Source organism: Ammospiza caudacuta, chromosome 7, assembly GCF_027887145.1.
Source record: "Ammospiza caudacuta isolate bAmmCau1 chromosome 7, bAmmCau1.pri, whole genome shotgun sequence".
Classification (NCBI taxonomy): domain Eukaryota; kingdom Metazoa; phylum Chordata; class Aves; order Passeriformes; family Passerellidae; genus Ammospiza; species Ammospiza caudacuta.
This window is the reverse complement of record NC_080599.1, coordinates 7,786,697-7,808,344: the sequence shown is the minus strand read 5'-3', so window position 1 is coordinate 7,808,344 and position 21,648 is coordinate 7,786,697. Positions and strand designations below refer to the sequence as shown.

The 21,648-nt window shown below is 49.5% G+C and overlaps 1 protein-coding gene across 1 annotated transcript; it reads left to right on the top strand.

The window, feature by feature from the left end:
* The first annotated feature begins 16,845 nt into the window (after positions 1 to 16,845).
* Positions 16,846 to 17,784, top strand: LOC131559620 (olfactory receptor 14C36-like). Its single transcript, XM_058808034.1, has one exon. It carries the CDS (start codon positions 16,846 to 16,848, stop codon positions 17,782 to 17,784), a length of 939 nt encoding a protein of 312 aa, XP_058664017.1.
* Positions 17,785 to 21,648: the final 3,864 nt, after the last annotated feature.

Sequence of the window (21,648 nt, the reverse complement as noted above, 5' to 3'; positions counted from 1 at the left end):
AACCAGACACCCAGAGCATTGCACTGGGAACGGCTCTCTTTGTGCATCTGTGCTCGGGCAAGTTCTTCTCTTGGACTCGTCCACACTGATGGTGCTAAAGTGGCTGGAATCAGAAATGCAGCCCAGCCCCTCCCAGCCCCTGTGATCTCTGAGCACCAGCTGGAATGCAAGGGCATTGATTTCCTGCTCAATTCCCAAACACAACACACACTGATTGCCCGGGCTGCAGAAACTCGCTGGCATTGTTAAGCTCGAGATGATCTGTAAGGCCATAGGGGCTGGCCTAGAACCACAAAAGCTCCTTCCGCATCAATATCTCTGCACCAAATGATGAGTTCTCATGCAAAAATACTGCATTCCCCAGAAGTGACACCTTGGAATAGAAACTTGGAGCAGAACCAGTCCCAGTGCTGTATAAGGGCAGGAAATAATTGCAAAAAGAATCTTAGCTGGGAGAAAAAGAAAATTAATAAGCCTCCTCCTCCAAGTAAAGCAAAAATAACAATAAAAAAAGAGAGGGAAAGTCAAGTCCAAAAGTGGCTAAACATTTGAATGTACTGAGGAGATTCTCAGGAGACTCCCATTGTCCAGGCTGAAGCTCCCTCAGCACCTCCTCCCTGGCCTTGTGCTGCACCCCTTGCCCAGCTCCCCTGTCCCTCTGTGCCCATGCTGCAGCCCCTCCATGACTTTCTGCTTCCCAGGGCCCACAGCTGCACACAGCACTCCAGCTGTGGCCGCAGCGCTGCCCAGCACAGGGCCACGCTCCCTGCCCTGCTCCTGCTGCCCCACTGCTGCTGGCACAGCCACCGTGCCCTTGGCCTTCTTGGCCCCCTGGCCCCACGCTGCCTCATCTCCAGCTGCTCACGGCCGCCAGCCCTGCGTCCTTTGGGCCCATGCAGCTCCCCAGCCACAAAGGTGCCCATTGCACTTCAGATACTGCAGGCACGATTGCAAGATGGCCTTCCTGTTCTACCACCTCATGTTCCAAGTGGATATCATAAAGTTTGATAGGAATAGGATTCTAAGTCACTCTGTTTAAATTAAAATGATCTAATTCAACTGTACAGGAAATTGCTCTTAATTAAATTTTCCCTATCTGCTGTCTGCAAGCATCGTTCTCTTTTCAAAACTAGGTTTTTAGTTCTTCAAACTCTGAGAAGGAAATTTAAAAATATCTATCTCTGCCTTTATTATTTTTGTTACAGGCATGAATATGGATTTTCTTTTGGCCTTCCTAGCTGGCCCTGTACAGTCTATTGCTACTGGCCAAGCTCACATCTTCCTCTACAATTCTTAAGCACCAGGAACATGAAATGTTCCTTTCTCACTCACCTCAGGATCTTCAGCACTGCAGAATACACGCTTCAGGTGACCTGTAGTGGGAAGGGAAAATACACCAGATGCTCTCATAAAACTGCCTGGGCTGCTGAATCCCACAGAACAAGTCATCCCGAACAGAGATGATTTCCCGTTTCACAACATCCCTCCAGGAGACACATTTCATTCACACACCCAGCAAGAGATCAGGACAATCTTTTTGCTTGTGGCTACACTTTGGCCTGTTTAGCCAGTAATTGAATACAAATATGATCAAGAAAATGCAAATTGTTCTTTAACACTCAATGCTCCTGTTCTACCAAACACATAAGACAGCTTCTGAAATCTCCTTCAGGTACTCTTTGTTTTTTTTTTCACTCAGTGTCATGCACTAATTCTGATTAACTTGCAGGAAACAGTTGCCCAGAAAAGCTTCCCCACAGTGCCCCTGCATGTGGTGCAGTTCTATTGCGGAAGAGCACAGCAGCACTTCCTTTCAAAGGGAACAACTATTTTAGCACTCAGTAAAAGGTCAAGTTAGTCAAATCCTTTCATGACAAAATTTAAAAAGAAAGAAGCTTTCTCTGAATTCTGGGAATAACTGCAGAGTTTTTGGAAGGCCTAAAAGAAGGTCTGCCAGTCTACAATTTCAAAGGTGTCTTGCTTCTCCCAGCAACCTGAGGAAATGACAGACTCTGCTGCCACAGACTGTCCTGTGCAGGGAAAGGAAGCCCTGCAGGTTCCCCTGCAAATGCTGCCCCTGTGGCTACAGACACCCCCTTTTTAGATGAACATCATGACGGGAGCTTTACCAAAGCAGTGGCATCCTATTGCTCTTTCTGTTTCAAAATCAGAAACTCAGCCGCCAAGAAAGAGCAGGAAGACATACAAAAGCCAGGTTAGGATACACTCTAACCTAAGCAGAAGGGAAGCCTCTACTTACGCGCGAAATTCGTAAAATAATAAATGGAATAAGTAATGCCATATGCAGCAAAAGCTGCAGTGGCCAGATGGTTAATTATTGGCATTTCTGCAATTTTTCTAAAAGCTAAAAAAACGAGCCTCTTGTCAGTGGGCAGCTGCCTACTGACAGATGCTTTGACCAGGAAGGTTCTCCTGATGTGAGCAAGGCTTAGGGCTGCTCTGACACTCAGGCCTTCCGTGCACCAAGGCAACCTTCTGATGCCACTATGACGACGTGGCAACCATGCCCTGACATCACAAAGGGACAGCTCTGTGTTGGTCTGTGAGTTTATGCAAAGCAATAACCAACCTTCCGTACAGAAAACACAAAAGAGCCTGGGAAGTTCTCATCTGTCACAAAGCACCAAAAATTCCCCTCATGGGCCAAACCCTGTTGTTCAGGGGATCCAAGAGGAACTCCAGGAGTGCCCCAAGCACCTACAGCCTGTACCCCAACTGAGCACTCAGATGGGACACAAGCAAAGGAAACCAGACCAAGACAATGGCCCACAGCATTGCACATGTGAGAAATGACTCTCACTTTTAACATTTTAAAGGTTTATTAAACCTTAACAAAGGAATGAATAAGGAAAAGTTGCAGCATTGGGAGTCTCTGTGATTCGCAGCCACATGCTCATCTACAAAAAGGATGCTCTGCCTTTCATACTCTCAGCTCCTCCAAAAGTTTTGTCAGTCAACTCTTTCTCTGCTGTCCATTGGTGGAGATTACTTTCCTGCATCCCGACTGGAGGTCAGGTGTTGTTACACCCTGCCTGCTGGTCACAAGCCAGCCCTCCCCAAATGCCCTGACTACCCAGGCTGTTACAAGGGGGTCGGGAAAGAGGACTATGGGAGGATATATTACAATATAATCACTACTCATTTGAACATCCACATAACATCTGCTTCTTAATTGTCAGAGCCAACCATTGCATTACTCATCAAGAACACACAGAAGCAGGAGAGAAGCCACTGTTGGCATCACAGCTGAAATGCTTCCTAACAAATCTCCCCACATATTTGCACCTTTATTGGACATGGCCAGGACTCCTGTGGATGTACATCTCTGCCATTCTTCCCCTTTGCAAGTAGTGAAACTGGCAACTTGGGGGGAAACCAAGGGCTTTGTGGGGGCTGCATTGCTCTGCACACACCCAGGCCACCCGTGGCACAGAGCTTTGGTGCCTAAAAGGATAAGCCAGCTGGAAAATGTTTCATTTTGACCTTTCTTACCTGCTAACAGAAGCTGCCAAAATGAAAGTTACGAAGCAGGGCCTGATCCCTGTTGCCAGCTCTGGGTTAGAAAGGAGGCATTACTTTGTTTCAGTGGTGGGTGCATAGGGAATCACTTCCCTAAGCCCTGCACACCCAGCTATCTCACCTACTAGTTTGTATCCATTGAACTAAGACATGTTCAATACTTTGCTGAAACTCCCAAGCTAAACATTACCCCAACTTTATTGACATATTTCAATCACTTCTCCGAATTTACTGACATGAGACAGGAGTGTCCTGTAGGTCCCTGCTGGTTGTTGCCACAGGTTCAAGAGGAGATCCATGCACAAAAGAACCTAAGACACAACTGAGCTTGCAAAGCAAATTTATTCCATTAGTTGCAGTAGCAAACAATACATACCAACCCCTGGATTCCCAAAAATCCGCTGAGCAGGAGAAGGAGATGGAGTGTGGTGCTTGGCAGCAGGGGCAGGTAGGCAGTGCACTTCCAGGTCATCCCCTGGATCAAAACGCTGGGCATCTCGTCCTTCTCACCCTTCCAGCTCAGAACCAGGCCTTATGTCTCCTGCTCAGGAGTGGAATTTTCCCAGTTACAGCATCAGCTCACACATGGCTGGCTGTGAGATTATGGCTCAGGATGACTCCATGACTCCCTGCCACCGAGGGCTCCATTATGCACAGCTCCCTTTTCAAAGCTTGACTGCCCACCGATTGACCAACACATTGTTTCTCTTTGAAAGGTCAAGGTCCCACCTGTTAAACAAGACATTTTTCTTCATTGTCTTGTCAACCTGCTCAAACATGGATCAAATACGGCTGGGCCTGGGACACGACTCTGGTTCCTGACACAGTTGTCTGGGAAATATTCCCAATGCTCAAATTCTCCTTTGGTGGTCAAGAGCCTCCTAAAAACACTTTCTTCCCTTTGAATGCATTCCAGCTATGTTCTTAGCAGGAGCACTCTCCTGATTCTCAAGGCTAAGATAGCCACTTGCACACAGTAAGCACTGCAGTGGGGGAATACATGGTTCAGCACTCCTTTAAAGCTAAAGGAATTCACAAGACTAAGCCCTATTTGTTACACGCCTCTCCTTCCTATTCTGGGAATCAAACACAAGCGTTTCATCAATACACCCTGCAAGTGCTCTCGCTGAGTGAAGCCACATTGCTGCGTCAATAAAGCAGCCGGGACTCAGTTTCTTCATGCAGGGAAAGCCAATTCTTTATTCACATAAATAATTTTTATACTGTTTTCACAGACCTTGTGTTCAACTGGCTGGTAGTTTTCTTTCCAAACAATTCATTGCTTAGAAGGTGTTTTGGTGTGTACATGCTAAGACTCACTCTTACTCAGGTAATTACATTTTTCCTTTATGGACGCTCATGGGACAGATTTCTTGTTTATTACAGATGCAAACAGTTTTCTTAGCACAATAGTTTGTTGTGCTAACTGCACTTATTCTTATGACTTTTCCCATAGGAAGTTAGCTGGCTGCACATAGAAGACATAACAGGCCAGCTGGGAATTTAACGCAGAGGAAGGCCTGATTTTAAAAGGCCTTTCTTTCCTAGTCTCCCTACCTGTGTGCAACACATTGTGATTTTCTTTCAGAAATTAATGAAGAAAACACAGATTGCCTACTGAGATTATGCTGCTCTCTTCCAAATCAGCTCACTCCTCAAGCAAAACCCTCAGACATATCCCCGACTCCCTCTCTCCCAGCAGCTCAGGCTGCTCCGGCCTCTGCCGGGGCTCTGCTGGGGCTCCAGCCCGAGCAAGGCCGGGCCCGCTCTCACCTCACAGGCGCTGACAGCTCTGCGCTACAGGAGACCTTCCCGAGCACCCTCTCTGATCTTTCTGCTTTCTCACTTGAGCAACGCTCTCCTCCAGCCAAAGAGATTATTGCATTTAGGGATACAAATCCAAGTGGCAGGAACCCCAGTGCTCTCCAGTCACAGCTGAAGGCCTGAACCTGCACAGGATGTCTTGGCTGCCCCACTCCTCCTTTGGTTTTTCCCGCAAATGCCATTGCCCTTTCTGCCTCAACTAGAAATACCACAGCTGTGCCAAAACCAGCCAGTGGGTGGTATTCCAAAGGCAGTGTGATATGGAGAGGATGAATGAAAAAGAGCCTTCCTCACTTGTGAAATCATACAAAATAAGCCATAGGTGTGACTTAGCACCAATAAAAAACAACTGGTAATTCAGAAGTAAATGTTGAATTTTCTGAAGGGGTCAGAAGGAGCAGAATCTTCCAAATGAGTTGATGTTTCAGAAACTTCATTTAATTACAACCCTAATCTATAATCCTATGGTACAAAATTCTTCCAACAACCCTACTCTACAATCCTACTCTAAATTGGTAACAGAGATAACATCTTGACATGATTGTTATGTTCTCGTCTCCTAGGGTTAGGGTTAAGCTTTGGGTTTGGGTTAGCATTTAAGGTTAGGGTTAGGGTTTAGGGTTAGGGTTCTTCTTCACTCAGCTGATGAGTGGTGCCAGGATGAATGCTGGCTTGGCTGAAGTTTTGTAGATGTTTGTTGAGCACTTATCAATGCCACAGTGTCATGGTTTGACACTGGTGCAATGCCAGTGCCGTCATGAAAATACCTTTCTGCTGTGAGATGTGACTAGGAATAAGCAAAGCAGGCTCTCACTTAGAAATAAAGAAAATTTTATTAACTAAACTACAACTCTAAATAACAAGAAACACACAGGGAAAATGAAAACTTTCTAAAAACATTTCCTCTTCCCCCCGCTAAATTCCAATACATCTGTCCCCCAGATCAGCAACTCTTAGTCTATCACCACTTTTTAGATAATGAATTCTCAATTCATCAAGAGGAGAGGAGTCTTTCTTGTGCTATAGGTTTCTTTTGGAAACACTGTTGAAACTTCGTGTGTTCTCATGTCACTCATGGCAGCACTTGGAGTACATCTGCTGTCGTGACCTCCTCTTTCTATGCTTAGTGCTCCCACCACTGCACATGGACTAGAACTGCATCTAGGGTTGTCTTTTCAAGGATGCTTTGTCTCGCTCCAAAAAAGAGCACAGTCTCACCTTTGGGACACCTGTCTTCCCCAGATTTCACCCCCTGGGGCCGAGGGGTACCAACACTGAACCCTCTTGGCTCTGAGCCATTGCCTCCCCCTGGATGAAGTCTCTGTGTCACAAGACTCTTGGTTCTGTCTATGGCTATACCAAGAAGAGTTCAGCTAAGCCACTCCATCATCTCTTCCCACTTAAGATTTTTCTCTCTCTCTTCTGCATCTTTCACTTGCCCAGACCTTCACACTTGCACATTTCCTTCTTCCATTTCATCTCTATCTCTCTTTTAGGAAAAGTTAAATGTTCTGCAACATTTTCATTGTCCAAAAAAGGGTTAAAAACTCGGGCTCCAACCACCAGGAGATTCTCACAATACAGCCGGACACCTTCTTGCTGCACGCCTCCTTCTCTGTGGGCCGGGTTATGCTGCCAGCACATGATATCAAATTTCAAGGTGGCACAAGCTCACACTCTCTCTTTCTGTTGGGGGGAGCGGCCTGCCCAATGCTTCCTGGTGCTTCTCCCATCCTTCCATGCCGGGGCCTCTTCACCTCCCATCTCTGTCCAAAGCCCAGCCTACCTCACCCGGCCATATGGCTGCCCCTCTCCCGCCCAGCAGCAGCAGCTGGACAGAGGAGAAATCCGAACTCTTTCCCCGACGAAAACCAAGAGAACTTCCAATGGGAGTGCTCTGTTTTTTAACCCCTGTGTTCGCAGAGGTGTATGCATTGTCCCCAGGTGCCAATATTAAAATCTGAACACCTATTGGTGACCACAGCATATCCCTGAAAGCCTTCTTCCTCTCAAACCACTACGCACAGCCAGCTCTGTGATGTCACAAGCCCCTCAGTGATGTTACCAGATCCTCTCTGTGATGTCATACTGCCACTCTGTAATGTCACAGCACACACTTTGGCCTCACAGCCAGCTCTATGATGTCACACAGCCATGCCATGATGTCACAGCCTGCACTGACATATCAGAGAATCCCCTCTATGATGGTGTGTAGTAAACCCCTCAGGTTTAGCCAGGGCCCCTTGGAGAACAGAATGCTGACACAGCGGCAAAGAAGTTTCCTGAATCCAGGGACATCCGCCTTGTACCTTATCCCTATAGCCATCTAAGGCAATACATAGTTAACCCTACTATTGGTCACTTATGGTCACTCTAACAGCTTTGCCATTGGTCAGGATTGGATCCGGGCCAAGGGTATAAAAGTAGCATACTGTACCCCTACTAACTCGGAAGAAGAAGAGCTGAGAGCCTTCACAGACCCTCCAATAAAGCCATACTCGTGGAACAGCCGGCGTCTTCTGCTTCTCCTCTCTCTACTGTCTGCTGGAGCCTTAAGCCAAGGGAAAAGCTACCTAGCAAGCAAAGAGCTTGAAATCATAAGAGCTGCCTAATCACTAAGAGCTGAATATTCCCTGCTTGCTAGGGCTGTCCCGTGGCCTTGGTCTGAGAGCGAGCTGGCTTCTGGCACCCAGTCCCTTGGGGACTGAGCTCTGGAGCTGTAACAGCTTGCATAGGATAAGACCAAGCAAGGCTCATTTAAGTGGCCGCCCAAAGGTGTCATCGGACCCTGGCTCCCAGGAGCAAAGCGTCACCGGAGCATCGGAGCCTTTCAGGGCCTCCTGTTATTGCCTGTTCGGGAAGCCTCTCCTTCTGCGAAACGACTTTTCGTTTTAGAAAATCCTCTCTGCGGAAGGCTCAATTCGACCCTCAAGAAACATCTGGACGAGATAAAGTCTGAGGAGAATTGAGGAGCAGACACTCTTCCACAGACCCCTGACCCCAAAGGGCATAAGTATTAAGATTGCGCGCATACCTTTGGGTGCTCTAAAAACCTTTTTTGTTTTTTTTTTTCTTTTTTTCTCGTTTTTCTGTGGAAAGGGCTTGAAAAATCATGGGTACTTGTTTAAGCACCCTAAGACTAACAACACGTGAGAGAGAGTTATATTTAACCATTGTAGAAACCTTATCTGTTAACAATTTCACTTTTTCTAAAGGTAGTCTGTCAAAAAAGACTCTTAAAAAATTTGTATCTTGGATTGTGCTACATTTCCCTGAGACTGATAATTACAATTACTGAAAATTCCTTCTGGGATACAGTTGGAAACACCATTTTTATGTCTCAAACAAAACAGTACTTTTCTGTTACTAACTTCTTACCTTCATTTATAATAACAAAAATGATTGAAAAATCAAATTCTGAAAAAACCTGCAAACTAACAGATCTTTCCTCTTCATATGCTAATTGTGCTGATAAGATAACAGAGCTTTATGCCTTGCAAGCCACAGAGCCTCTGGGCTCTGCAGAGCTTCCTGTAGATACCACCTCGCAGGCAGAACCCAAGCAGCCCCCCCCCCCCCGCCCCCCCATCATCTCCCCTCGCGGGACCCTCGCTGCCCAACTCCCCGTTTCCCGTTGTAGCCCCCCATCCCCCCGGCCCCGCTTCCTTCCGGCTTCCGGCCCCGGGGGCCCCGTTCCCTGTCCCTGCCGCCGTAGCCCCCGCTGCGGCCACCCCTTCCCCTGTGCCGCTCTACCCCCTGCTCCGTCCCCCGCCCCCGTGCTGCCGTTGCCGCCTCCCGTCACTGCGATCCCGGTCCTCCCTACCCCCGCCGCCGTTCCCCGCCCCCGCTTCCCCCGTTGCGGTATCCCCAGCTCCCGCTGCTGTCCCCACCATGCTCCCTGGCCCCGTTATCGCCGCCGCCCCCCTCAAGCCTCGCTGCTACCCCCCGCCCCCGCTCCCGCCCTCTCTGCCATCACCGCCCCCGCTCCCGCCCCTCCCAAGACCACCCTGGCCCTCCCGGCCCCGTCTGAGAGGGGGCCGGCCCCTCCCAGTGCCTTCCCAAGTCATGCCCACACCCTGTCCCCCTGCCCTGAGCCTCACACATTCGCAGTAACACCAGCACCACCACTTCACCCTATACCTGTAGTACCCCAAACCAGCGGCACTGCTTGCGTACACCCAAACCCCCCAGGCGTGCATCCCCAACCCTCCCTGCCCCCACGTGTCCCTCCAACCCCTCACCCAACACCCCCCACCCAATCCGGTCCCTGCTGTGCTGCTACCCCCTCACCCAATAGCGCCAACTCCTGTCCAGTCATTGAAAACCATGAAAAACGCTTCTAAACGAAAAAAAAAAGGAATTCACAGGTAGCAAATCCCTCACAGCCTTCCTCAGACAATGAGAGCTCTTCTGATGAAACTGATTTTGATACGATTAACATAGACCCATGGGCTCTTATTAAGATAGAAGCTACAAAGTCAGGGAATTGGGACCTAGCACAGAAAACCACAGCCTTTCCGGTTGAGTACAGGCAAAGAAGGAATGGTGGGCAATCTAATATCAAGACATGGAAACCAATTTCTAATACAGAACTTGTGCAATTGAGAAATATAGCCAAGGAACATGGACGTAGTTCACCTATCTTTAGAAATTTCTTAGAAGCCGTGTTCTCTGCACGTCTTGCTTCCTCATGATGTAAAAAATATTTCACAATGCCTCCTGTCACCAGCAGAATATTTGTTATGGGACAGGCATTGGAAGAAACACTTAAAAACATTATCACATTCATATACTGCCAATGCTCTTAAGACTGTTATGTTTGCCCAATTATCCCATCATAAAAATGCCAAACAGTATTAAAAGTAGTAACAGTTTTAATTAAATAGTTTAGAAAATATATAAACAAGGGATAATTTGGTTGAAATAATAGTGCATAAGCTAAAGATACCGCGGGGTACAGAGGGCAGGATTCAATGACCCTTGCCACTTCACGTACAAGCTTGCCAAGTGAAAGTCACCCCTTATATGTCATGTGTCAATGCCATCTCCTCCTATTTTCGGTTCGTCACTTTTCTGTCTCCGCCTTCATTACCACCTTTACCACGCATGCGCCACCACTCGGTTTGGTGGTCGCCCAAGTCTTTGGGGGTCGTCGCTGATGAAGGCCCTGTAGTCTTCTTCGTTGTCCTTTAATTCACCTTTGGGTTACACATGCGCACCAAGCCCGTACAATGTAAGCCAAGACTAACATATCACTGCATCTACATATCAAAGCAATAAGTCCCTTATAATTAGCATTTTCTTGGACCCAACCAGGTTCTTGGTCATTTTTAGCAACTGAATCTTCAGCTTCTTTCCTGTGGTCCTTGATAACATCTGCTGAGAAGGGGGGGTGGGTGGAGCCCCTCCTTTCCCTCTCTTCTTTGGCATTACAACTTTTAACTACTAACTGTTTTATTATTCTCAAATATTAATTACTGTATCAATATTGATTACTGTTTCAATTTCTATCAGCACGAATCATACCTATTTATCACAAGACCAACTTCACAGTAGAGCAGTTGGCCAGCGAAGGAGACTTACAAAAGCCAGCTGAACAAATGGAAACTCTGAATAAAGAAGTGCTGCAAGATGTAGCAATCGCAGCTAAAACCTTCTTGCTTCTTAGGCAGGATGAGTCAATGCCAACAATGTATTTTTCTACTATTAAACAAGGCATTGAAGAAAGCTTTATAAAATTTGTGGACAGACTTAGAGATGCTTTGGAGAAACAGATAGAGAGCACAGAGGCAAGGAAGGAACTCTTATGTAAGCTTGCTTTCAGCAACTCAAATGAGAAATGTAAAGCCATTTTGAGGTCTCTACCAGTGGATTCAAACCCTACTATAGAGCAAATGCTGGAATGCTGTACACGTCACATGTCCACTGAAAATATGTGGCCCAAGCAGTTGCTAAGGGTATTGCTGAAGGAGTTTCTGGTGCATACACAGTCATAACCTTTAAAGAACAAGCTAAGTGCTATCACTGTGGAGAGCTAAGACATTATATAAAGGGCTGCCCGGAGAGATCACCCCCCCCAATACCATCGTAATTCTTATCAAAGTCCCCAACATCAGCAACGCCGCGTCCTTTAAAGTCCTTGAGCCGCCTGGTGGACCTTTGGGCGCAGAATATAAATCAAAGGCTACCCAGACCCAATCACGCACAAACCCAGGCTGCTCCAGACCCAAAGAAGAAACCCCAACCCATGGGACAGCCCCGATGGGTACCCGCCAGCAACTGGTAACTGCTTTGTCCATTGATTTTAATGATAATGTTCACCATGTTCCCACAGTAAAATATGGACCTAAAGGGAGTCCTTCAGACACTTTAATGACAGGTGACTCTCTTAATACTCCAAATGAAATCTTTGTTGTTCAGGAAGTGCTGACAGTGCAGCTGGGACAAGAGATCCTCCTGCAGGTATACTGCATAGACTTACCATTTTTTCTTTCTAAGGGAACTCCAATAGCTCAGGCCTTCTTACTCCCAAAGAATCACAGGGAACAGATTCCTCTCAACCCTACAGCTATGCAGGCACAAGTCATGGTACCATCCAAGCCTACCATCGAGTGCGGCCTCTCCCACAAAGGAGAGAAGACCCACCTGCCAGGGATGCTGGACACCGGTGCAGATGTAATCATCATCCCCTGTTCAGATTGGCCAGCACACTGGGATCTACAACCTGTTGCAGGCATGATTTCCAGGATTGGTGGAACTACAGTATCCATGAGGAGAAAGAACAACATCCTCGTTGAAGGGCCTGAAGGCAAGCTGGCAACCATCCGTCCATTTGTAGAAAAAGCCCCCATCACCCTTTGGGGAAGAGACGTTTTATCCCAGTGGGGAGCTTCCCTATGTATTCCCACTCAGGATTTCTAACCAGGGCCACTGAGTTGAGCGCACTGCCAGAAATACCCTGTCTCACCTGGAAAAGCCATGAGCCAATCTGGACTGAGCAGTGGCTCCTAAAGAAAGCCAAGCTGCATGCCCTAAATGCCCTCATGGAAGAACAGCTCAAAAAAGGCCACATAGTGGAGTGCGACAGCCCTTGGAATTCTCCAGTCTTCGTTCTACCAAAGCCTGGTACAAACAAGTGGAGGCTTCTCCATGACCTTTGGAGAATCAATGATGTCATCGAGGATGTGGGCCCTCTTCAGCCTGGGCTGCCCTCCCCATCGATGCTGCCTGGAGACTGGACACCTGCTATCATAGACATTAAGGACTGTTTCTTCAGCATACCGCTGCACCCTGAGGATGCTCCACGGTTTGCTTTCTCCGTTCCCTCTATTAACAGAGGCCCCGCTCAAAAGATATCATTGGTGTTATCTTCCTCAGGGCCTAAAAAACTCGCCCACTATGTGCCAGTGGTACGTGTCTCATATCCTGTTTACCATTCAGAAATCATTTCCAGACGCTATCATCTATCACTATGTGGATGATATTGTGGTATGTGCTTCAGACAAAGCTTACTTGGACAAAACAGTTAAAAAGACTATTGAAGCCATTGAAAAGGCAGGAATGGAAATTCGTGAGGACAAAATCAGTACACTGAGCCATGGACTTACCTTGGAGTCCAGATCCGGGAAAGAACCATCGTGCCTCAGCAGATTGCCATCAATGACGACCCAAAAACCCTCAGGGATTTACACAGCCTGTGTGGATCCATCAGCTGGGCACATCCACTGCTAGGAATTACATCAGAGGACCTTGCTCCCTTGTTCAATCTTCTTCGTGGACCCAAGGAACTGGACTCTCCCTGCGCTCTCACAGAGGAAGCCAGAGGTGCCATCATCAAAGTCCAGGAAGCCCCGTCTTCACGCAAAGCCCATCGCTATGAGCCCAGTCTGCCTTTCCAGTTCATCATCCTGGGAAAAGCTCCTCAATTCCATGGACTGATTTTCCAATGGGAAAATCTCAGGCATCCCCTGAGAAGTAGTGGATGATATCAAAGAGATGGCTTTTAAAGATTTAATCCAGGTATTGGATGGTAGAACTTATAGTATAGGTGGCCTTTGAGTCCTAGTAAAATATCTGTACTATACGTGAATATCTGTATATAGGCCTTGCCCAGTAAGTCCCGGTTGGTCTTGATGGGCTGCAGCTGTGATGTCCTTCATTGGGCTGCAGCTGTGGCTAGTGAAGATAACTGGGATAAACGGGGGTGGGTTGGTCAGTCAGGGAGAGCCTTGAAGGAGCTCTGACTAAGAAGAAGCAACATGCAGAAGAAGGAGTCTGTGCTGTGAAGATCTGCAGCCATAAGAAAACACTGAGGAGGTATGGGTCTTAAGAAATACGATAACAATAGTATGGGACTCTAGAAATATAACAACCAAAAGAACCCGCAATTTGGACTACCTTGGGTGGCTGCAGCTGAAGCTTTAGGACAATTAGATCATCTTGGGTGCCTGTTAAGTAAGCAAGCCAATGCTACCTACCTCCCTTGAGTGGCCTGCTCTCAGACATAGAGACCATCAGACATGCCACCTTGCAGAACAGTGATAGAGTTTTTACTCTGGGCACCTGGGCATGGCTGTGTAGACTCTGAGGGATGTGTTGCATTAACCACTCCAGCCACAGTCAGTTAATCCACAAGAGCATTCAGGTACTGAAGGAAGAGTTCAAGAAGCTTCAAGTGGAAAACAAAGATTGGTTCAATAAACTCTTCCAATCCAACGGACTAAAGGGTTGGATGATATAGCTAAAACAGGACTATTCATTCTCATAGTGATTGTTGTATTGTTAATTGTCCCATGTTCATTTGAATGCTTTTAGAAAGTTTCACAAAATTCTTTCAGTCCCATCTTTGTTGCAAAACAGAAAGGAGGAAGATACCCAACACAGGCACCTCATGGACTCCTTGGAGGAGAGAATTGGAGGCCAGGATGGCACAAAAACCTCTCAGAGACTGAGTTTAGGCAGGGAAATCCTTAAAAGTACCTAAAAACATTGTTAAATCCATAAAGTACCTTAAAAACCTTGAGTATTTCAAGGCATTAATGAGCCCCACTGAGTGTCAGTACAAAGCTCTCAAGGGACTCATTAAAGCAGATAACTGGGGCCATGATTGCACAAACCCCTCAGTGACTCCAAGGCAAAAGCCAAACCCAAAGTCCTTTGAAAAACCTGCAGTACCTGCAGGGAGCATTAATGAGCCCCCAGGGCCATTCCTGGCCAGGATTCCCCAGGGACTCCTTCCAGCAGATCCTTGAGGCCACTGGGATGTGGGCTAGGGGGGGATGCTGAGGGCAGGACAAGGGGCTGACAGTGCCCAGCCTGGCTGGGGCTGTGCCAGGAGGCCCCAGGGTCTCAGGACAAGGTGTCTCCTCACAGCCCTTGGTGGCACAGACCCTGCTGCTGTGCCCCAGGGCTCCAAGACTTGGCTTCTCTTTGTCCCCACCTGTCATCACTGCCTCCAGTTCTCTGCTCTGCCTGGGGCCTGGGGACACTTTCTCAGTCGTGTCCCTCAGTGGGACCCATTAAAACTCCAAGAAACTTTGGAGTTGGATTCTGACTTGGAGTTCTGGAGAGGTTTCTTCAACTCCCTCTCAGGGACTGATGTGCAGGACCTGAGCACAAAGCCCCAGAGGCTCATTAAAGTCCTTGTGCTTTGTCGGTGCTGCTGAGCTGGACTGGGCTCCTGGCACAGAGGCAGCTCCTGGTAACCAAGAAGAGCTTCAAAAGCACATTTCTCTTGATGAGCAGCCCTTCTGCCAGCCCAGCAGGGCTGGGGCACTGCCTGCAGCCACCCCAAGCACAGCACAGAGGCACAGAGAGCTTCAATCAGTCAGGGCTGGGAAGGTGCTGAGAAGTGCCTGGGGCACAATCACTGCCAGCCCTTGGCACAGGAAGCTCTGGCTGCAGGACAATGCAGCTGCAGCTCCTGGAGCCATCTCCTAAAGCTGGAACATCCCAATGCCTACAGACCCTGTGAGTACAATTCTGAGTATTTCTGGTGTGGGGGAGGTGAAATGCTCTTGAAGCTCTGACATGCTGAGGGTTTCTGGTCAGTCACAGAATATTTCCAAGACAAGGACTTTGTAAAATATGAGGTAATTTCCAAAGACTTTGCATTCAGTTTCCTACTATTGGACAATGGCAGGGTGGGAGAGGTAAATATTAAAGGTTGATTATGAATTATTTATTAATAATTTTGACAAGTTCCTGAGACAATGCAAACTGTACCTTTTAGTCATCAGTAGGAGATGTCTCATTTCCTTTCAGCCACTCTGCCCATGGACGGCACCAGCATCACCATAGTTGGAGCCATCAGGCTCAGTCTGAGGTGTCCTTTCTCCAAGCTGCAAACAGAACCTTCCCCCAGGCAGTGCCCTGCAAGCAGGCAGGGTTCTGTCAGGCTAAATGAGAGTGCACAGAGATTTGGGGTCTGTGAGTGCTGGCACAGAGACATCAGGCATGGGGAAACACCTGCAGGAGGGAAATCTGCAGGAAGCAGAGAGAACATCAAGCAATGAGAGAAAACAAAACCCAGCAATGCTGTGGCAGGGAGAGTTTAGAGATGTCCACCAGATCCCCTCCATTGCAGCCCCTCCCTCTGAACAAGCCCCCTCCCTCCTGTGCCCCAGCCTCTGCCCTCAGGGCCGGGGCTCCAAGGCGTGCAGCCCCTCCTGTGCAGGCAGAGCTGCAGCAGAGCCGTGTGACAGCTCTGCAGCCCCGGGCCCAGTTCCCTCTGCAGAGCACAGGGCTGGGAGCAGCTGCCCGGCCCTGGGGGCTCTGGAGGGGGCACAGCTGGCTCAGGGTGATGCTGTCCTAAGTGCCTGGCTCTGGGCAATGCTGTCAGTGCAGCCAGGGAAGGAGCTGCATCTCCCTTCATCCAATGCCATCATAAGGATACTTGGGAGTCTCTCTGAGATTTCAGTCCAAGCTGAGGGCTTCAATCCAGGGTGGAAACCAGTCTTAGAGCATCTCTGAGTTGTGAGATTGATGGAGAAAGGCAGAGGTGTTGTGACACTGAAAATGCTGCTGTGTTGGTAAAATGAGCAACGTGAGCCGTTGGCTACAAGTGTGGAGCTGGGCTGTGGTGGATCCATCTGCTCTCAGCAGTCTCTGGGTGTTTTTTAGAGCAACATGGGAGTGTGCAAATCCTTCATTTGAGAAAAGAGAATGCCCAGAGAAACTCCAAACAGAATGAAGTGAGTGACCATCTCTCCTCAGTCTCCACTCTTAATCTTGCCTCAGAGAACTCACTCTGTTCTACCAGAGGGCTGGAGAAAAGCTGAAAGTTTCTGATACTTAAGAATAGCAGGAGAGACATGGAGGGAGCTTAAAAAAAAAACCACAGAACACTAAAACACCAAAAGCTAGCTGTGTGTTCCAGGGAAGGGTGTATGAGAAACAGCTTTGATTTTGCTTAGGGGTATCTCCTCTCACACGTCACTGTCCTTTTCTCCATGAACAGGATCCCATGTGCCACAACAGCAAATGTACAACAGCAGCTCCATCAGCCACTTCCTCCTGCTGGCACTTGCAGACACGCGGCAGCTGCAGCTCCTGCACTTCTGCCTCTTGCTGGGCATCTCCCTGGCTGCCCTCCTGGGCAACAGCCTCATCATCAGCGCTGTAGCCTGTGGCCACCACCTGCACACGCCCATGTTCTTCTTCCTGCTCAACCTGGCCCTCAGCGACCTGGGCTCCATCTGCACCACTGTCCCCAAAGCCATGCACAACTCCCTCTGGGACACCAGGAACATTTCCTACACAGGATGTGCTGCTCAGCTGTTTTTCTTTCTGTTCTTCATCTCAGCAGAGTATTTCCTGCTGACCGTCATGTGCTACGACCGCTACGTATCCATCTGCAAACCTCTGCACTATGGGATTCTCCTGGGCAGCAGAGCTTGTGTCCACATGACAGCAGCTGCCTGGGCCAGTGCCTTTCTCAATGCTCTGCTACTCATGGCCAATACATTTTCCCTGCCCCTGTGCCATGGCAATGCCCTGGGCCAGTTCTTCTGTGAAATACCTCAGATCCTCAAGCTCTCCTGCTCACAGTCCAAACTCAGGAAACTGGGGCTCATTGTTGGCAGTTCCTGTTTAGGTTTGGGTAGTTTTGTGTTCATTGTTTTCTCCTATGTGCAGATCTTCAGGGCTGTGCTGAGGATCCCCTCTGAGCAGGGACGGCACAAAGCCTTTTACACCTGCCTCCCTCACCTGGCTGTGATCTCCATGTTCCTCAGCACTATTCTCTTGGCGCACCTGAAGCCCCGCTCCATCTCCTCTCCATATCTGGATCTGACCCTTTCAATTCTGTACTCGGTGGTGCCTCCAGCCCTGAACCCCCTCATCTACAGCCTGAGGAACCAGGAGCTCAAGGCTGGAGTGGGGAGACTGATGACTGTATGCTTTCAGGGTGCTGGCCATTGAACTGCTGGCCAGTTTCTGCAAATCACTTGTAATAAACGTCATCTTTGATACTTCTTATTACATTTTGAAGGTTCTTTGATTTACTTTATTAATCTTGTCTGATACTCTTTGGTTGGACGTGACCTACACACACTAAATTAGGCTCAAAGAAGAAAATGTTTTTATTTTGCGTGTTCTGTAGTTGATATAATTTTTAAAAAGAGTGATCTTAAGTCATGCATTACATCACAATAACTTTTTTTAATCATTGATGCAAAGCTATTACCATCAATATAATTAGCGAAATTTCACAGAAATTTAATAAGGTACATATAAACATCTACCTATGTATATAGTCTAGCTTACAAAAATTTTCATAAAACTGTACTAATCTGTTCCCGTGGTGACCGCCTTGTTTTCTTCCTTGCTATGGATACAGTCTAAAATCACCAAATGTTATTTCTTCTATAAACTCACCTTTGCCTGCAAGCTAGGTGTAAAGCCCCTCTGTTTCATCCACAAAGAAATGTCATTGTTTGTGCCATTTTTCATTTTGTTTCACTCCACCTTCCCTGTGGCCACAGACTGTGTCAATGAGGGGCTGCACTCTTGGTGGCTTTAAAGGAACTAAAGGATATCCCAGCAGAGTTTTCTGCAGAGATGCTCTTTTGTTGCCCTCTCTGGAGCTGCAGCAGCAATGTCTGTGTGCAGAGCTGGGGGCAGATCAGCGCTGGCCCAGCAGCTGTGCCCAGCAGCAGCAGCACTTGGTGTTGCCAGTGCTGCTGCCATGGCCCTGCCCCGCTGCCCTGGTGGCCCTGGTGTTGCTGCAGGGCCTGAGTGCTCTCGGGGCCGGGCACAGCCATGGGGGTGACAGTGCCGTGGCTGCAGCAGGGACAGGCCATGGGCACTGCTGGGGCAGCGCTGACACCTCAGGCCAGGCCCTGGGGGCTCCAGGCTCCTTGCCCAGGCTCTCTCAAGAACACAGCCAGGCCAATGCTCAGCACAGAAAAGCTCTGTGAGCAGACCCAGGCTGGCCGTGGGCAGGCTGGGGGCAAACAGCATGGCTGGGGCTTTGCAAGGGCCCTGGGGGAGACGGGAAGGAGCAGCAGAGCAGGGGCTGATCCATCCCCAGTGTGCTGGACAGCCCAGGGCAGCATCCCAGAGCATCCTCATGGAGCTGCCAACAACATCCCCCCTCTGCAGCCCTGGCCTCTCCCCCAGCTCACACAGGTGCCCCATCCTTGCAGGCACAGACACAGCAGCACTGGCTCAGCAGCCCCTGTTTGCATTGCACACAGCAGGGGGAGCACCACCATGCTGTTGGTGTGGGGACATGAACCTGAGGGAGCACAAATGTCATCAGCCCCTGGGGCCAGCAAGGGCTGGGGGACACCAGGGAAACCACTCAGCTTTGTCCTGGCCTCTGCACTCAGCCAGAAAGTTTGATCTCATCAGCTGGGAGTTTCCTGTCCCACTGCAGACGCTGTTGCTCAGAGCCAGGGCTTCCTGGCAGCCACCCCCAAAGTGCCCTGAGCATTTTCTTGGCTTCTCCTTTCTTTCTTTACTCTTCCTTTTACAAATTTCTTCCTTTTGCCCACCCCTGTTCCCTCCCCTGCAAACAGCCCATCCCTGTTTGCCCTTCCCTCTCTGGCTGCACTCCCCATTTCAGTTCCTGACTTGGCACCATGGGAACGTCCTTTGGGCAGCAGGATCATCCTACAAGTGCTGCAGGAATTGTCTGCAGGCTCCTGCAGTGCCTGGTGCTGCTCCCTTGCCAGAGACACCCCAGGCCAGGGGGGCACATCTGGGCTGCTGTGTCTGGCTCTGGGGCTCCCTGTTCTGGGCAGTGAGGAGGAGCTGCAGAGGCTCTGCAGGACTGACAGGATGGGCTTTGGGGCTGGCAGGAGAAGCTGAGGGACCTGGGCTGCTGGAGCTTCTGAAGAGGAGGCCCAGGGCTCATTGTGCAACTGCTCCAAGGGTGGTTTCAGAGAATCCCAGAATCAGCAAGGTTGGAAAAGACCTTGGAGATCATCAAGTCCAACCTGTGCCCTGACACTGCCTTGTCTCCCCTGAGTGTCCTCTTCTCCAGGATAAAAAACCCATCTCCCTCAGCCACTCCTCACCGGACTTGTGCTCCAGACCCCTCACCAGCTTTTTTGGCCTTTTCTGGACGCACTCCAGCCCCTCCATGTCCTTCCTAAATTGGAGGCCCAGAACCGCAAACAGCACTGCGGGTGCTACCCAACCAGTGCTAAGTACAGGGGAAGAATCCCTGCCCTGCTCCTGCTGGCCACACCATTCCTGATCCAGGCCAGGAGCCATTGGCCTTCTTGCCCCCCCGGGCACACCACTGGCTGATGTCCAGCATGCTGTCCATCAGCCCCTGCAGGTACCTTTCTGCCTGGCTGCTGTCCAGCCACGCTATCCCCAGCCTGTAGTGCTGCAGGGGTGTCACCCTGGTTTTTTAAGATTTTCTAAGCCTTCCTATGTTGACATTCTTGTAGTGAACTTTCTCACACACTTTCTGTAAATAACTGATTGTTTTGCATTCCTTTATGGAGGAGAAGAGAGTTGATAGACTCTTGGTTTGTCCAGTGTCATTGGAGAGGTGGCACTGTCACCCTTCAATCCGCTTTCACTTTTGGAAAACTATAAATGTTGGAGTCAGAAAATAAAACTTCCTTTTTTTCCTTCACCTTGAGAATAGCAGTGTGAGCTTGTGTTCTTTCGTGTCCTCTAGTTACATCTGGTGACTGCCGAAGTAAACTGCAGCCTAGGCTGAGACACAGAGGCCAGATTGCAGGTGAGGTTGTATTGTCCCCCCTCTTTGGTGCTTTGCCTGCTGTTCTGGTGGTGATGGCAATCTCTGTGGATTTCAAGGAGGATTCCCTTGTTTTGGATCTCTGGAGGGGGTTCCTGGAGTGGAAACAGGTTTCTGTTTCCTGGGATGGCTTTGAGAGGTTATTCCTATGGGTCAGAGAGCTAGGGCTCTTTTCGGACCGTGCGAAGGCATTCTCCAGGGAGGCGCGGTCTCTCATGGGGGTCCGCCTCATGCAGGCCCTCTTTGATGATTGCACTGTAGATGTGGGATCGCTGCTGGTGCAGTGGAAATAGTGTGAGGAGCTTTGGCAGGGGTCTGGTTCTTGTACCCCTCGGATTTCCCAGGGAAGCCCTTCTGTCTCAGATGTGGACGAGGGGGAGTTTGAGTTTCTGTGTGATGTGGAGCTCTCTCCCCCACCCTGGGACAGTGTGCTGGGGGACATGTCCAACTGGGGGATGGTGATGTTTCCCCCGGGGTGGATTTTGCTCTTGGCCAGCTGTTCCTGAGCCCGAGAGCTCTGTGGATTCGGCAGGCCATCCTCGCCTCACCCTGTGTGGGCGGCGGGGCAGAGAGCGTGCTGCCCTCTCTTTGTGCCTTCCCGGCCTTTGAGGATCAGCCTCCGCCTCTGATTGAGTCTGATTCGGTGACAACTCTGTGTCCAAACTTCGGTGTTTCCATGACGTTCCCCCTGAGCACAGCAGGGGCAGGTTCAACCGCCTTCGAGTTGGGCTCATTGGTGGGAGGGTGGCTTCACCCATCTCTGAGTCTGTGCAGTCTGCCGGGGATGCGCAGTCGGTGGAAGCTGCCGGGTGTGGGGCCGTGGTCAGTGTTCCGTCCGGCCCTGAGCCAGTGGGTGGGCAGCCCACCCCACTCCTCTCAGCCGGGCCAGTGCCCACTGTGGAGTCTTGCAGCTCAGGGTGGACGCTCTTTGGGGCTGTGCCGGGCTCCCTCGTGCTGCCCCGCAGTGAAGTGACTCCTTGGGCCCCACCTCTCTCGGCATCCCGCTCCTCCCCCATGTTGGGGGCCGGGGGCCCCACGCCCGTCTCGTCCCAGCCCACACCAGG